The sequence below is a fragment of the Lampetra fluviatilis genome, chromosome 23, assembly GCF_964198595.1.
Source record: "Lampetra fluviatilis chromosome 23, kcLamFluv1.1, whole genome shotgun sequence".
Lineage (NCBI taxonomy): Eukaryota > Metazoa > Chordata > Hyperoartia > Petromyzontiformes > Petromyzontidae > Lampetra > Lampetra fluviatilis.
In genome coordinates this window covers 8216826-8235071 of record NC_136297.1, presented here as the reverse complement: position 1 = coordinate 8235071, position 18246 = coordinate 8216826, and the positions used below count along the sequence as shown (strand labels likewise).

The following is an 18246-nucleotide window of genomic DNA, read 5'->3' as shown; positions in this document are numbered from 1 at the left end:
AAAGCTCAGAGTGAACACGGTGGGGGGGGGGTGGGGGGTAATGATTGTTTTCGACCGACGGTAAAAGATGCAGTGGCTGTCCCGGCTCCTCAGATGAATGTCGCTTAATTGTGATTCTCAGATTTCAGCTCCGACATCAATCTACTCTCAACCGTCCCCTCTGCGTTGCCTGTGCGCTGCTGTGCATCTCGTGCATACGCTTGCTGCTTTGCCGTTTTTTATCGGTCGCCGCATCGCGTGCTTTTTCAGATGCGTTTTTGTGGCCGTCTGGAATGCTCTTCCTTCCGATATTAGGAAGCCACAGGAGGCTATGCATTTTTTTTCTTTATTTATATTGAAAACGAATTTCTTCAGAACTGCTTTTTTGTGTTTAGTTTGTTGTCCTTCGCCCGCACCTCCAATTAGCGTGGTTATCTACGTACGGTGCGAAAGAAGTTCAACATACACACGTAGGTCACAAATGCAGTGTGCGTTTTAACACTGTAAGACAAACAATTTTATGAACTTTTGAACTCTCACTCAGCCCCTGTACTGATTTTGTTGTTGTCATTTCCCTTCCACACCCCGCCCCCCCCCCCAAATGTTATCCCGATTGTGCTGCTGGCGGTGGCGTCATAAGTCAAAGTATCCTTTCGGATCTTTCCCAGAGCAGTGTGACCCCAGCCCACGGAAGCAGATATCACGGGCTTACTCCCTGCGATCCCTTCAAGCCACCTCTGGTCGACACGTGGTAAAGGGGCAGCACTTACCGCTGCATTGTGGTAAGTGCTACCTATACGTTGCATGACAGTCAACCCGATATTTTAATTTCCGGAGCTGGAGTTTATCCACCTAAAGTGTCCGCCCCTGATGCAGAACGTGTCTGGAAATGTGGCTGCAAGCACGCTCGTTTCAAATTGCACCTTCGTACAGAATTGACGTTCCGCATGATAAGCCACTTGTATGTATGCACATGTGCGTATGTTCTTTCTCACGCATCATACGTAGCCAACCTTACGTAGCCAACCGTGCGAATCGGAGGTGCGGAGAAAGGGCACTTCATTTGGCTACCATTTATGAAAAAGAGCCGTATAAGCTCAGTGGACCTTACCTGATTAAAAACAATGTTTTTTTATCGTTCACGAAGATGCACAGGGATATGCACACACAACAGGCGCGGCAGAATCATTGGGACAGGTCTCGCCGTTTGAACAGTTGCGCGAAAAACCGGCCGGGGCCATAGCATCACCGTGCCATCAGCGGCGCCTCATTGGGTGCTTGGCGGTTACGTAGAATCTCGTACGATACCTCATCTCGTATAATTCTCTGTGCGTTCGACAAACTCTTGCAGCAAGTAAAGGTTGGTGGGCTGGCGGCAGCGGGGGGGGTAAGGCGGAGGTGGGTAAGGGGGCTGTGGTTGTTGTCTGGCAAGTCCCGTGGGTATAAAAGTTGCTTCTCCAAACTTCCGTAATCCATAGTCCATTGTTCGCCGACAGCAAGGGCCGTCATTTGACCCCCCCCTGCCCCCCCTCCCCCTGCCAACCACCTCCCTCGCTAAAAAAAAGTTCAACTGCCACGAGCCTCCGAGTTTTCATTTGTTTTCATTCGTTTTCATTCAGACCCAGTTGGTACAAAGGTAACGAAAATCCGTTGGCAATATTAGTTGTTTAACACAATATTAGTTGCGTTTTTTTTCGTCGTACGGATGTGCTCGATGTTCAGTTGCAGCAAAACTCGAGGGTCTGACGTACGAGCAGAATCGCAGCACACGGACGCTGCGCTGCTCTGCACCATCATCCCCTTGAGATCTTTGTCAACGTATTTTCAATTAAGATCGCAGTTTCATCTAATTGTACGAAAGCTACCGGAGAACTGTTTTTCCATTGAGTTTACTCCACGAGTTAAACAAAAAAACAACAACAACAACGACAACAACACAAACCTCTCCTTTAAAGTTGAGAACCCATTGCCGCCCAGCTTCAATTTAAGCGGCGGCTTCGTGGTCTGCATCACGATCCGCGCCCCGTCGACCCGAGTTCGAATCCCGGCCAGGGATCTGACGTCGGTGGCGTGGGACTTCGAAGCCGTTCCGAGCTCGTCCGCTCTGCCTGCCCAACCACGGCGGCGTGACAACGATCGTCGTGGTGAAAGTGACGACGACAAAGCAAGCCAGACCTGTGCTGGACGTGGCACGGGGAGGCCATCATCCAGCAAAGGGCTGACATTTGAACGTATTGGCGGAACACCGGTGGCGGGTGGTATATATGTAAAAGAAAAAAAGCGATTTTTTTTCGCAATTATTATTTATTTTACCCGCGATTCGCAAAGCCTGTTCCAAAAAACTTGCGGGGTCGTGCGTCAAAATCAGTTCTCGTCATGTCGAAGCAGTCGGAAGACTGAATGTCGGTGCAAATATAGATTTTAGATTGTTTTACGAGGGCCGGCGTACCGCCAATACGTCTTATTTGGTATAATAATTGAAGAAAACACAAGTGAATTTGCTTTCCGATTGTGACCAGAAACTTGGTAGAATGGATGAGCCAATGACCAGGTCTGTAAAGCTCGACAGATTCATGAAGTTGTTGAACGACGTATGTTCGCTGAACCTCTTTCGCACCATACGTAGCGCGGAAAAGAACGATGGCGTTCTTTACTTTGAACGGTGGGACATGGCACCCTCTGAATGGCAAACAGACGTGTGCGCGCGTGTGCGCGCGTGTGCGTGCGTGCGTGTGTGCGCGTGTTTTATACCATAAATAATTGCATACACGGAGGGCACGCGCGCCTCTCAGGACGGCGAGCCCGCGATGAGATTTCTCCCACGCGAGCCGCACTCACGCAGTGGACGTTCCGCGTGCGTGAGACACCGTGAGCCCCCCACCCCTCCCCCCTCCACAACCTCATGCGAGTTTGCATAAAGGCCCATCGGGCAAACCACCACGGGGATCTGTCAAATCGCCACGAAGCGACAGGTGGCAGAGAAGTCTGTCCAATCGAATCGCTCGTTTTCGTTCCTCGCGGGCCCTCGCCGAAACACTTTCAAGTCCTGCCACCACGGTAGGACCAACCAAACTTGGCTCCTCTAATCCCTCGTCGTCGCGGGAGCTGTCGAAGCAGTGAAGTCGGCGGGGGGGGGGGGGGGGGAAGGTGGTGGCAGCCGGGGGGAGCAAGGGAAATGTTTCTGCCCTTCTGATGTAAAACACCTCCGGCCGAGACCAAGGGTTGCCACCTGTCCTGGTGTTTTTTTCCAGCATCGTCTTCTTGTCGAGGTCACCGTCCTGGGAAATCTACAAGTCTTCCCCGGTGCATGAAAAGTCCCGGCTTTTGTCCATCGCGTAATCATGCAGCGCTCGAGACAATGCGTTTGCGCGTAGCGCTCCCCTCTTCCGGTGTTGCGAAATATTCTTCTTCCCATGATATGTCCAGGTTTTGCGCGTGTACCTCAGAGGTGGCAACCCCCTCTCCTTACCGAGACCCTTCGCAGGGGCCAGCGGGGCTAGCGGGCACTAGCAGGGAGTCTCCACGTACTCGTTCTGGAAGTTGGGCCTGGGCGGGCAGGGCGATGGCAGCGGGTGGCGGATGATGATGTTCTGCCGCGGAGGCAGGCATTCGTCGGGAAGCTGCATGACGTCCCAGATGAGCATGGCGGCGGCGGCGGTGGCCAGGAGGCACGCCACCACCTCCACGTAGCAGGACCACGCCAGCTGCGTGTAGGGCCCCACGCGGAAGAACGTGGCCAGACCGATCACCAGCACGAAGCCTGCAGGCGAGAGAGAACGGTGTCGGTTGGCTTTGCCGCAGCGGGGGAACAAACAAAGAACGAGCCGGCGCCTCGGATGTGTCCGTCGAAAACGGGCGGTAGTTCTCCCATACCTGCGGATCCGTAGCCACATGCGGCTCTCTAAGGACTGCTGCTTCCTGATGTCGTTGTTTATCGAGGAGCATCATCGCATCGCGGCTCTCTTTGGTTTTAACGAATTACTAACAAAAAATGCTTGCTATCCAATACGGTTGATCGGCAATAACAATTTCAAACCTCTAATCAATGTGTTGGTGGGGTGGTGGCGTGCCGCTATGTTGCCGCTGTGAGATTTCAAATGGAAACACTTTCAGCCTCTTAGGCTAGTGACCGGAGGAGACATGAGCGGCATGCAAATTACCGATGCATGTGCCCTGGTGAGGCCTGAAAAGGAATTGTGGCAATTTCCCATCACGTTTGCCGCAGCCTAATAAACCTAAAAACAATCCATAACGCATGAACTCCATCAGAAAAAAAAAACGCAATCATGTTTTTTAATACTACCGTATTTTGTATGAAAGATGTTACGTATTATATAAAAAAAATTCTTATTTAGGCTACCAACTCGAGAAGAGTGAAAATGTGGTCATTCCAGAAAGGCCACGGACATCAGCTCTTGTTGAGCTTGGTGGCTGAGCATTGTACATGCAATGTGGTGGTCACATTACATGCATGCAAGGCATGAATGAGGGTAGTGCCTAGCTGCTGTTTGTGAACAGCTGTTTGTGAACAGCAGCTCACCGTCCTGTGTCGTTTATTCTATTTTGTTTCCCAACCGTGAACCGTATTCTCCACTTGTGATGAGTTTCCTTTGCGTTCACAGAGGAGCGTTGGACTTGGATCGCGGATCGCTGTGGATTGTTCCAGTCGAGGTCCTTAAACAGAGGAATTGTGTGTGGCCCGTGGCTCGGTTCCATCGGGGGCATAGGTGCTAACCTGAGCATCCTGGCCAGTCTCCCCCTACAAGTCAATAAAATCCACGGCTTCGCCAAAGCCTCCAAACTTGGCTCCTTCTCAAAATGTTTCGTCTTCTCCCGTAAAAACTGGACGTCCAGTTTTAGTCTTTTTTTTTCATGTCCCCCCCCCCCCCCTTTTCTGTAAATTCGCTGGAAATACTCCCGGCACGAATTATTTATGAAGAAGCCCTATATGGGTTTTGTTGTAGCTCGGGCTGTAAACACGACGGTCTCGAATGAAGCGTAAAGGGAGGGGCGGCGTGATGTGGCCGAGCGCTCGCGCGTGCCGCTCGATGCAAGAGACTCGCGGTTCCGAGCCCCGTGGCCGCCCTGGTTAATAGTTAACCGCGAATGAGAGGACCGTCTGCTTCACGGTGGAATGTCAGAGATCCCGTGACCTCATTCGAAACAACGCAATAGAGCCATGTGGGATAAAAAAAATGGGGCCATGTATGTACGTGGATGCCACGGTGGCGATATGTTGACTGCCTCGCCTGGTATACAGGAGGACGTCGGTTCGATCCCGACCCTGAGGTATGTATATTTGGAGTTTGCGTGTTCTCCACGTGGTAAAATGGATTTTTCTCCGGGTCCTCCGGTTTTTTCCCCTCCACATTTAGAAACGCACGTTTAGAGTAATTTGGCTGCTGTACATTTCCACGTGACAAGCCACTTCGTTGAGCTACCATTTGTGGCCAGGTCACTTCTGAAAAAAAGCTATACAGCTCAGTGGGCCTTACCTGCTAAAATACAAATACTGTAGTAATATATGTATGTTGGACTTTATTCGCACCATACGTAGCCAACCGTCATAATCGGAGGTGCGAGTGAAGGACAACCAACAAAACACCAAAAAGCAGTTCTAAAGAAATTACTTTTCAATCTAGATTTAAAAGTGCATAACTCCAGTGTCTTCCTAATATCGCAAGGAGGAGCGTTTCACACGGCCGCAGAAGCACATAATGTACGAGGGCGTCACAGTCAAAATAAAAAAATGACCCCATAAGTGACTCAACTGCGTTCGCACATGCAAACGTCGACCCATCAACTGCACAACTTTAGCGGGACATTTCTGAAAAGGAGGCTTTCTTGGGTAAATAAATAAATGAATAATGCCTTCAGCTCGGGCATTCACGATTTTCCTGTTGTGTTATTTACGCATCCCAGCGGGCCCATTACGACGGAGGGATTAAATTTAGCGCTCACGATCCAGGCGCGCAGGCGCTGTGGGTGTTGTGGGTGACTGCACCCTCTCCCCTCTCCCATAACCAACCCTCCCCCCACCGAAATGTAGTTTTGGATGTGGCTGAGAGATGGCCACACAAATTTGTACTCTTTGGTTTTTTCGGTAAAGTCACGTAGGTAAAACATTTAAATAAATGAAATCACGACGTTTCGGAGGCAGCTTGTGTTTCCTCCGAAACGTCGTGATTTAACGTATTTTTTTTTTATACCTACGTGACTTTACCGAAAAAAACATGAATCCTTGCAGTCACGAAAACTTCAAATCTAACACACAAATTTGGACAAAAATCACGGCACTGTATTTTTGGGGCCACGCTCTTCTTGCCTTCCACCAGGTGACGTAAGTGCTGCTTGTGGCGAAGGTGAAACATTGAAATTCCCATGAGCTAGCGCACGAACAGGAGGCTCAAGCACTGAATCAGCGGCCACTAAGTATATCTGAAAATGTGATATATAATTGAAATATAAACAAACTATTCACATTTGTTTTATTTGCCATGTAAGGCCCACTGGGCTATATAGCTCTTTTTGCAGAAGCGACCTGGCCACATACGATAGCTCAACGAAGTGGCTCATCATGTGGAAATGCATAGCAGCCAAATACTCTAAACGCGAGTTGAATTTAAATGTGGAGGAAAACATCGGAGGACCCGGAGGAAAATCCACGCGACCACGGGGAGAGACACACGCAAACTCCAAATATACAGCAGGCGTCAGGGTCGGGATCGAACCCACAACCTCCTGTATACCAGGCGAGGCAGTTAACATTTCGCCACCGTGGCACCCCACATAATTACAATGAACAGCACAGTGGGGGATGCCGATGTGGTGTAAGGCAGAGGTCTGGGCGACGGATTGCCTGCGATGGAATAAAGTGTGGGAACTCCCCCCCAACCCCCACCTCTTCCTTGTCGACATCCCGCCAGCGTGGAACAGCAGGCCAAATACACTCAAGAATGGCTCTCCCGAGTTCCCTCTAGTGAAGGCCCTTCCGCCGGCAGGGACATGATCAAGCAATTTGCAGGGCTGCACCTTTAACTGCACCTGTAATACAGTAACACTTATCTGACCTACCAAAGTGGGGTGGGGGGTGCGGGGCCCGGGGCAAACCACACCGTGTGGGCCCCCCAGATGCCTTCAAACTCAACCGCAAGTATTGCACCCCGGTCCGCCGTACCCTAGAGATGGCTCTGGTGGTTCGTGGTGGTGGTGGTGGTGGGGAGACGAGTTTTTCAGATCCTATCTCTAATTTAAGCAATAACCACCGGGGGAATCATTCTTTATCATACCCCCCCCCCCACACACATCGTCCTGCCATCCCCCGCACCACCTTCGCGCTCCTTGGCATCTCTCGCGAAAAGCGGAGGCACTGGATAGCAACCGCGGCCGGCGCGACAAAAGGACGAGCATTGGTTTTGGAGCGCCTCGTGCGCGCTGCGTGCGTGCGCTGCTTCTCCGCGGCAGTGCCAAGTCCAAGCGTCCTCCTCCCTCCCCACGCCGTAGCAAGTTACATCCTGTGGCGGCAGCGGAGGATATCCTGACGCCCCCGAGTCGCTGTATTTTTAGCTGTTTCCCGCGAACTGGCGCAGTGGGACTAATATTAGCAGTCAACGGCCACCCGCATTCAGACGCCTCGGACGAGGCCGCCGTGCAAACAAAGGCTGCAAGAGCGCGGCGCAGCTCGATTCGTCTTTCCACGCACAAGCCAAGCTTCTCTTTCACAAAAGCCCCCTCTCCCCTCCCCCCCCCATCCTCCCCCGCCCCGCTAACCCAGCCACTAAACACCGAGCCGCGATCGTTAACGACGCATGTGCTGCATCTGCGCCTGCAAACTCGACGTCGTATCTGTTCGTGAATCGTCGTCATCATCTCCAGCCGTGGTCAAATCTCCTGGCCCGGATGAAAGCCTCCCAAAAGTAGCCGCCGTCGCTTCTGCCGCTGCCACCACCGCCGCTGACACCGCCGCCACCTCCCGCAATGCTGCTGCGATGTCATAATCCACCGAGCGCCTGAGCATGAACCGATTTTTTTTTTATCGCTCCATCTCCACGATGGACGGATTCTTTAAGATGCGTTCCATTCCTTGGCTGCCACTGCCGTCGTTATTATTATTCTTCTTGACCATCAGACACCGTCGCTTCTGGCCGCGACACGCCCTGCGCCCAGGTCGACTTTTCTTCAGCAGTTTTGAATGGTGGCATTCAACATGCGTGTGCCCTCTAATCGCACGCTAATAACAAAATAAAAACTGTAAGAAAATAATCACGTACATTTTTTTTTTAATTCAAGAATTCTAACACTAAAAATTATTTGTGTCTAGAATGTCCTGGCTGGCTGATGGCTGGGCTCCTGTCGACCTCGACAATAACTCTGTTGTTGTTAGTGGCTGCGGGCCATTGAAACCGAAGCAAGCTGAGTAATTGGCTAAATGGGATTTTCCATATAACAAATAAACATTGCATTGAAACGGCGAAGAGGTGGGAGTAACACATACAGAAGACTGACACGGTTCATTTATAATTGCTCTAACTTTTCAACGTCGTGCTCCTATTAATGTCGTTCTCCTATTAATGTTCTCCTATTAATGTCATTCTTTGCCATAATCTGGTTCTGGGCCAAGCAGGGCCAGGGGCGGGTCTAGTGACGCTTTCGGTGCATGTGACGCACAGAATGCGTCACTTAACATATGAAAGCGGTAAAACACCAGCTGACTCGGTGGATTTCCCGAGCGTGACAGCTCAGCTTCTGCAGTGGTTAAACAAGGAGGGGGGCTCGGTACGGCCCCATCACGGCACGGGTGTGCCAGTGGAAAAGATTAGTCAGTTCTCCTTTACGTTTGACCACTGATAATGAATACTATCATGTGACCAATATATGGTGGCTTGGAGGCGTGCTGCTGTTTTGCCGCTGTGGAATTTCAAATGAAAATGCTTTCTGCCTTTTTAGGCTGGTGTGTAGGGTAGACACGAGAGGCATGCAAATAACCCACACATGTGCCCTGGTGAGGCTTGCAAAGGAATTTCGGCAATTTTTCACGTTGTGGCACAGCCTAATAACAACTAAAAGAAATCCACCAGGGCATGGTCTGCGAGCAAAATTACGCAATCAAATATTCGAAAACAACATGAAAGGGAATGCATTATGAAAAGGCACGCTTTGGGGGAATATTTTTCAAGCGCGGATTTGAAACTACCAAAGCCCGCTTGTGCCCGTATGGTACATTTTATGGAGGCTCTGGTGCAATAAAAAAAAACACCGTCTTACATTGCTCGGTGTGCGATGTGCGTTATGTAACAAGTGAGAAGAATTTGAACTGCACGATAACCAGCCAAAGAAGAAAATCACACTGGGGGGGGGGGGGGGGTTGGCCCTTCGGCGCAGCTGCACGAAGCCAGGTGTCTTCCTGAGTGGGCCGCCTTTTATTTACGCTCATCCATGTCAGCGCGCCCGCGCACACACCACGTGCGTGCGCGCGGGCGAGTGTGTGCGCTGCGTGTGTGCGCTGCGTGTGTGCGTGCGTGCGCAGCCTCCCCCCCTGAGACAAGTCACCCCTTTCGCACAGATGAACCAGATTTGCTGCACGTTTGTTTTTTTATTCTGCAAACTGCAGTAGCAGTGCCCCAGAGCAAGCAGAGGAGAGGGGTGGTGGGAGAGAAGGAAAGGGGCAGGCCTGGTTTCTCCCCCCCCCACCCACACCGCCCTCCATCTGATAGCAGCCCTCTAACCCTAGTAAAGGTACTTGCAGCTGCTGGCCCCCGTGTTTCCCGACACGTGACCTTTGCAAGCAAGCCACTGATAACGGTCATCGTACGCGACCGCTCGTGCCGCCTGCCGCAACACGGTTCCGAGGCGCGGTCGTCGTTCACGGAGCAAGAAAAGTGCGCAGAGAAGCGTTGAGAGTTGCATGCTGGGAATTGCATTGAGACAGAAGGAGGAGGGAGTGGATTGGAGAACCGACGCAGGTCCGTGAACGACGTTCAGACAGAAGAGCGCGCTTGGGCAGGACACAACACGGCCTAACGGACGATGGGCAAGCGTAATAACGGAGCGGCGGCCAAGGGATGGAACGCACACTCGAGGTGCAAGGCCACCGAGGAGATGGAGCGATTCAATTGGTTCGTGTGCAGCTGCTGGGTGGATTATTTACATCGCGGGATCGTGAGAGTTGGCGGCGGCAGCTTGGGGGAAGTCCTTGAACCAGCAGTGGATTGGCCGTGGCTATTTATGATGATCAAGTGAAGGAAGCACCAGTAATAGGTACTCACCATTGATCTGTGCACGTACCTCGTATGAATCATTGCTGTGTCTATTTTAAGCAAGGCGATAGGAAATCTGCGGTGTTTTTTTTCCCCCCCCGCGGATGTGTTGTACGGCTCTCCGATGCGTTTTTGGGTTTGTACCACGTGCTCCTCTGTACACGATGTCCGACGTCTCGCTCCGTACGTGAAGCGTTAGTCAAGAGCACTTCATCCAGTGGTGGAGAGAACACTGATGCCGAAGGTGTGTGCCATACAATACATTCCTGCGGAGGGAGCTGGTGGGAACGTTGGGTTGCTTGGTCAATGGACAGGGTCAACGGCGGCGTGGTGTATTCCGCAAATATGCCCGACTGTGAGGGCGGGCACAAGCCGGCGTGAGTAGGTTAAACGTTGAGTTTTATAAGGGCACCACGGGGTGACCAGCCCCTCCCCACCCAGCCCCACCCCTCCCAGCCCCCACCCAGCCCCTACCCACCAAGCTCCACCCTCCCCACCCAGCCCCTCCCCACCCAGACCCTCCCTCCCCACCCAGCCCCTCCCCACCCAGCCCCTCCCTCCCCACCCAGCCCCTCCCTGCACGATGGACGGACGGACACAATAATCCCCTGTGGGCTGGTGTAACCAGGAGGTTCCTATCAGCATTTTTGATTGTTTCTTTGTTTAATCTATAAATTGGTTGCTTTGTTTTATTTCAAAACACTGATAACTCTCTTTCTTTATCTTTATTTTACCAGGTACAGCCCACTGAGCTGTGTAGCTCTTTTTCAAAAGTGACCTGGCCACAAATGACAGCTCAACGGAGTGGCTCATCGCATGCAAATGTCGAGCGGCCAAACACTCTTCACGCACGCTTCTAAATGTGGAGGGAAAACCCTGGAGGACCCGGAGAAAAATCCACGTGACCACGGGGAGAACATGCAAACTACAAATATACAGGCGTCAGGGTCAGGAATTTAACATATGACCTGCTGCATACCAGGCGAGGGAGTGTTCATCTCGCCACTGTGGTGGGTGTGATTTGATTAACATCTAAATCCCGTACGGGTGCAGCGGTTGGGCAGTGGCTAGCACACCGCACTATGAACCCGGTGACTCGAGTTTAAATCCTGGCCACGGCTAACATCAGCGGCGAGTGATTTCTGAATCGGTCCTGGACACACACTGCACCAGTTCGAACTGACCAATGCGGCGTGTGCACGTACATGTGCTGCCGTGCGGGTTGTGGCAGTTACTGTGTTTCACCATACTTCACCATACTTCACCACATACAATGCTGGCCAGTGCGGGTTGCTGAAGGTCCGGGGGAGCACAGACGCGCTAGTGTCATCATCATCGTCATCGTCGTCGTGGTCACGATCCATGGGCAGGTAGCCCGTAGGTGTGCACCGCACATTTCGCAATTTGTTTCCACTTTTCTCGAGTGTACAAGTGCAGAATAGCAATGGATGTGTCTGCACTGTCATCTGCTGACCACCACCCATGCGCCCGTCGTGCATTGATGGTGGGTCACCCATCCTCCCAGTGCTATGCAGACTCAAACTCCCGCTGCTAAGATGACGAGATGCGACGAGCACGGGAGCATTCCGGGTGACTCGCTTGTAGACCATTAAATTATATTGTTATTGTTGTTATTGTTGTTGTTGTTATTATTATTTAAATCCCACAGCCATTTGACCACTCCTCCTCCGCACGCCTCCATAACCGCGGACAAACGTGCGGAGGGCAACAGCATGAATGTATTTTTTAAACTAAATCATGAGGCCTCTTTAGCCAATACCAAAAAACTGAAAACTTTTTACAAAGAATCATGTCTGCATTAACCACAATACTTTTGGTCAGAATGCAAACAAAAAAACACACTGATAATATATGCATTGTCCTTAAAACTGATTGGTCTACACCAGAGACAGCTTTCTTTTGAGCCTAGTCTCAAACGGTGTTCAGTTTCAAGGACAGAGTATGTTTTTTTGGGGGGGGAATCTGACCACAAGTATTGTGGTTAATGCAGACATGTTTCCCCGTAAAAGGTTTCAGTTTTATTGCCAGAAAAAAGGAAAGAACCCCTATTCTTATCTTTTATAGTTTTGTATGTTTACAGAGTGGTGCCCACCTGATGATGATTGCTTGTGTTGCAATCGACCCATCGTATGCTAGTATTTAATTTAATTTATTATTTTATCTTGATACGTGACTTTATCGAAAGAACCAGAGAATAATTCCTGCAGTCACGAAAGCTCCAAATTAAGTTTGGTGCCCACCACTCACATGCCAGCTGGAAGGTACCCGCCATGGCCTCCTCCCACCAGTCGGTGTTGGGGTTGAGGCAGGGCGACCGGGCCCACGCGAACACGTAGAGCAGCAAGCCGAGGAAGAGGGCAGCACTCGCAATCAGGTTGCACCCCCGCATCATGTCGAATTGCACTGTGGGGGGGTGGGGGGTTTGGTGACAGCGGCAAAACAAAAATCTCAAAACGGGGCCCATGGGTCACAGCCGGCCCACGTGAGGCCGACCAACAGTGGTGGCACTGCGAATGAGAAAGCGAGCGGAGGCTTAGGGCACAGCAAGGAGGCTCAATGTTGCCCTGAAATTCACGGGGAACAAGTAAACCCGTAAAAACAAAGTTTTTCACTATAAATCCTTTATATGCGTGGCATCGGGGCGGCTAGAGTCCTCTCGTCCTCTGGCTTGAGATGGCTGCCACCTATGGGTCAGATGATTGTCTGGCAGCATTAAACAATTGGTAATTAAATATTTAAAAAAAATTCCCTAAACAGTGTAAAATTTTGGAAAAATCTTTTTCACGAAAATGCATTGTCACGCACAACGAGTCTGTGTGCAAAATGTCAGCTCGATTGGATCACGGGAAGTGGGTTAAAAACGACCGAAAGATTTGCACGGTCCTAAAAAAGCAAGCGAACTTAATATAAAGGATTTAAAAAATAGAGATGTGTAAGCAAATCATCGGCACATGCAAAGGCTAATGATCGTATTATATTTACAATGGCAATGCCATCATTTCTATCTTGTCTGCATCTCTAATTTTTTATCTTACAACGGTAGATATTGTATATTACCTCACATCATCTCTACATATCTTATCTATATCTCTCGTCATCTCACCCGAATTGTATTCATGACATCGAGGGGTCCCTAAAAAGAATAGGGTGAGCACCACCACTGCCTAAAAATGTAAATGCCTCTTAACCAAAATGTATCCGTCACTCTAAAGCCACTTTGTCGAAATAATCACAAACTTTAGTGGAATTTTTTTTTTACCTCCCAAACACCGCGTTCTAATTTTAATATGCTCGGTCACTTCTGTTGTTGCACGAGCGTCTTGCTGTGACAGGAGTGACCGAGGTCTCGGTTTGTGTCAATGTGTGGTTGCCAACCAAAAATATCTGAAAGCCCTACTCAGCCCTCAGTAAGGAAAGGTTCCGTACTCCTGGCCCTATAACTTCAGAATCTCTCAGAATCGTTATTTATCCTGGAGAAATCCGATGAGCAAGCGTGCTCTTTTTCACTGACGTCAAACTTGGGTAACCAGAACTGCCACATTGCTAATTTTCACTTTCTCTCTTTTAGTTTTTTGTTCCCAATTTTTATTCCAGTCGTGCTCTCGGCATCATTTCATGAAACGAGGACCCAGGGCAGAATGCCACGTGGCGCCTCCTTTTTCATTAGCGACAAAAGAATTGGCCCATTGTTGAGGTCCACCTTGGTGTCGGGCCCGAGGCAAATTTCACATTTTGTTCCCCTTCCCCCAAGGGCGCAGAATTACATGGCCCGTGGTAATGTTTAATTTTCAGGGATGGAATTTCAACCCAAAACGAAGGGCATTTTATTATGTTTTATTTTTATTATGTTATTATTTCCCTTCTACGTGACTTTACCGAAAGAACCAAGAAGATGAATCCCTGCAGTCACGAAAGCTTTAAATCGAAACATAAAAATGTTTTATTTTTATTATTTGATTACTTCCCTTCTATGTGACTTTACCGAAAGAACCAAGAAGATGAATCCCTGCAGTCACGAAAGCTTTAAATCGAAACATAAAAATGTTTTATTTTTATTATTTTATTAGTTCCCTTCTACGTGACTTTACCGAAAGAACCAAGAAGATGAATCCCTGCAGTCACGAAAGCTTTAAATCGAAACATAAAAATGTTTTATTTTTATTATTTTATTACTTCCCTTCTACGTGACTTTACCGAAAGAACCAAGAAGATGAATCCCTGCAGTCACGAAAGCTTTAAATCGAAACATAAAAATGTTTTATTTTTATTATTTTATTACTTCCCTTCTACGTGACTTTACCGAAAGAACCAAGAAGATGAATCCCTACAGTCACGAAAGCTTTAAATCGAAATAAAACCAAAACTGTTTCGTGATTGGCGACCTGTCTGCGACCACGATTCGAACCCAGATTCAAACCCAGAATCTTAGCGGTGCTGGCTCAGGCAACCCCTGAACTCACCCGGCCACCTCACGTTTCACTTCGTCCCCACATCAGGCGGCTTACAAGGTGGCAATATTGGTCAGCGCACTCACTCCTGAGCAACTTTCGCGCAGAGTCAATTGCATCTCTGTCAACAGCCACGTGCCAATTCTGCAAGAGATTCACAAAGCTTCCCATGTGCTGTAAAAATGTGAAGGTGCAGCCCTGCAATGTCTTGCCCACGGCACTGCTGGTAGAAGGGCCTCCACTCGAGGGTGCCCTGAATGGACCCTAAAGAGGCTCTTTTGGGATACAGGATTTGGCGTCCATCCACTTTATGGCTTCCATCGTTGTCTCAGGCCATGCGAGCGATTCCAATATTCAGGAAAATGTGACACATAATGCACCGTATGTGTATATGTATGTATGTTTAACTCATTTCGCGCCGTACATAGCCAACCGTGCGAATCGGAGGTGCGGGGGAAGGACAACAAATACATACAGTCTACGTGTGTGTCTCTCTCTGTTTGTCTCTGTGTGAATCTCTCTCTGCTTGTGTGTCTGTCGATGTGCCTCCGTGTCTGTGTTTTGTCTCTCTCTGAAATGTAGCGATCTTTGGAAGAACGTAATCAACCAGGTGGGGTGTTGACTGTTGTGTTAGCCGACTCTCTGTGTTGTATTGCATTATATTTCTAAGTTTACTATTTTTGTTTTCTCATTCATTCTTACCTGCTGATGGTTGCTCGTGTTGCAATCGAAACGTCGTATTCTGTTATTTCATTTATTTTCTTCCTACGTGGCTTTACCGAAAGAACCAAAGAGTAATTCCTGCAGTCACGAAAGCTTCAAATCAAGTTTTGACTATCATTGTTAGCCGTGGTCAATCCACTGCTGGATAAAGTCCACTCTAATTCACCACAATCTCTCATCAACCTGCAATTTTCTATACTATGCACAGCCAAATTGTCTTTTAAAAAAAAAAATCTACGTTTTGATTCCAGTAACAGGTCATTAAAAATAGATATAATTGCACACCACTGCATATCCTTGATGTAGCCTGTATCTATTTTTTTTAAGTTTTTGCAAGCTCCCTGCGGCGCTCGCTCTGTACCAGGCGCTTGCTTAATAAAAAAAAGATTATAAGAAACAAAATAATATTTTCAAGAACCTTGTTAAAAATATAGACGCATCGTTTTACTTAGTCTGTTTACAAAATGTACTATTTCAGATCTCAACGATGACCGATCAGAGTTGAAGTGATCACACAGCCTGCAGCAAATGATTTTGCATGAAGGATTTTTTTGTCACAGTGAATGAGCACAGCTTGGTGCTGCTACCCAGGTCTCCCTGGAGACCTTTTTTTAGGGGGGTGGTGGGGGGCGGAGGAGGAGGGGGGGGCAATTGAAAAAACAAATTTACTCCCTCGAGACTTTTAATCGCAATAAACTCCCACTCACTTTCAACAAAAGATGTCGATTCTGGTGGTTGGCAGAACAGAAATACCACATTCTATGATTAAGTTAACGAATATTATTGCCCGTAAATCAATTTGCTGTGAGATGCACACGTTTTTTTCCGCAATCATTATTGCCCTATTTCCTTTACGACGTTTTCAAATGTCTTGTGTTGCTATTCACATTTCACCCTCATCTGAATCTACGATGACAATTCCGTCTAGTTAAAGGCAATGGATGTCTTTGTGTTCACCTTAGTGTGTATGCTGTGTTCACAAGATGGTCCCAATAATCCTTAAACTGAATTATCTAAATACAAACTGCCACACGCCAAAAACAGGAGTTCACGTCTTTCCCATGGCAGTTTAACGATACTCTTATAGGACATCTTCTTGGTTCTTTCGGTAATGTCACGTAGAAGGGAAATAATAAAATAATAACGCAATGCGTTGTGGCCGAAACGTCGTGAGAATTTTATTTTATTATTTTTATTATTTCCCTTCTACGTGACTTTACCGAAAGAACCAAGAAGATGAATCCCTGCAGTCACGAAAGCTTTAAATCTTATAAGACAATCTATAGACTTGCGTTTCTAGTACAATTGCGTCCATTAATAATTATATGATCAGGTGAGAGTCTAACGGCATGTTATAATCCCTTCTGCCGCACAAAAAGGTCTCGACTAATCCTACACCACATCTGGAGTGTTATGTGTTCTTTAAACTGAGCGGCAGTGATGTTTGAAGCGTGGCGTTTGAACAAACGACACGTGCGCACGATGGTTCCACTTATTTAAAAACCGATGTAACTTCATTCGCCAACGCAGGCCCATTGACGCACGTCCACATGGCACGGGAGCTGGGGGGCTCCCCTTTGAACATACTCACGGCAATTAAAAGGGCGACGGAAGTTAAAGATTTTGCGATTGGAAATTTTGACACACTGATGGCTCGCTCCATGGCAAGCAAAAAAAGAAATGCCAAGCCCACTTTAGGCGTACATCAAAATCTCACGAATGCATTTCAACGCAACAATTCAGGTTCCTATGGAGAAGCTCCCGGGCACGTCGAGTGCAAACGTCGGGCACTGTGCGGGCGAACACAACGGTACGACCCAACGCACACGTCGGAAAGGCGGAATTTCATCCGCACACACCTGCAGAATTGTCATTACAACTCAAATACATTCCATTGGACACACATTCTTTAGAATCGTTTTTTGGCGTCCAGTGTGTTGTCCCACCCACGCACCTCTGATTCGCAACGGTTTTGCTACGTACGGCGCGAAAGAAATTCCACATACGTACGTACGCACATTTAATGAGACCACCAATTCCGCGGCAATTCTGCTGCGGAGATAATACCGCCGCGTCAATCGAAATCTGCGCGCGTCCGAGTGAAGCAACGCCGTCGCCACGTGTACGGGAAGAGGAGGTGCGAAAGAGTCGCCTTACGCTTGACGGTGGCATGCGACTCCAGGTATCCCGCAGGGTCAGACCCCCACCCCAAGTTCACGCACGGCACGCTGGGCCCCCTCTGCTCCTGCCTTTCCCCGGGGGTCTCGCCGCCCTGCGTTGCCGCTCCGCCGTTCGCCTCCGTTCCGGCGTAGCACATGCGCCAGAGTCCCACGCTCCGCCGACGACCCTCCTCGAGACTCTGGTAGACCCAGTTGGCCGTGAACGCCGCCACATTGTTGAGGACCAAGGAAACCAGCGCCACAGCCACGGCCAGCGCCACCAATTTGGCGTTCAAAACCATCGCTGAGGTGCGCGCTGGCAACGGCAAAACTTCGCCCGCCCCCCCGCCGCTCCCGGTGCCGAGGCCGTCGTCAATCGCTGCCCTCCGCCGAGCGCTTTACTCCGATGGGCCATGGCCGGTGCACGCTCGCATGCGGGGTGAGGCCATGTGCGCTGGGCCATGCCCGCGTCGTAGTGTTCGGGCGACCCCGCCGGCAGGAGCTGCAGCGCCTTGGGGCTCTTTTGAATTTCACTCGACGACTTGGACTTTCTCTCGGTGCAATGCGCTCCCGGTCAGCCTCTTTTTTTTGTTGTTGCGCGGATCTCCCTCGCAGCAGCTCACCTGGCCCCGGTAACCGCGTCTGCTAATGGCCAATGAT

The 18246-nt window shown here is 49.4% G+C and overlaps 1 protein-coding gene and 1 long non-coding RNA gene across 2 annotated transcripts in view; one reads left to right on the top strand and one right to left on the bottom strand.

Annotated features, from left to right (window-relative positions):
* LOC144940712 (uncharacterized) overlaps positions 1 to 4642 on the top strand; it is a 15139-nt gene extending 10497 nt beyond the window's left edge. The window contains exon 3 of the long non-coding RNA XR_013639162.1: positions 4602 to 4642. This is a non-coding gene — a long non-coding RNA (uncharacterized LOC144940712). The remainder of the gene's footprint in view (positions 1 to 4601) is intronic.
* On the bottom strand, positions 1853 to 18246 carry TMEM204 (transmembrane protein 204). The gene is made up of 3 exons (XM_078867060.1): positions 17585 to 18246; positions 12504 to 12659; positions 1853 to 3739 (listed from the first exon to the last, which is right to left on the bottom strand). Exons 1-3 carry the CDS (start codon positions 17886 to 17888, stop codon positions 3486 to 3488), a joined length of 714 nt encoding a protein of 237 aa, XP_078723186.1. The 5' UTR covers positions 17889 to 18246; the 3' UTR covers positions 1853 to 3485.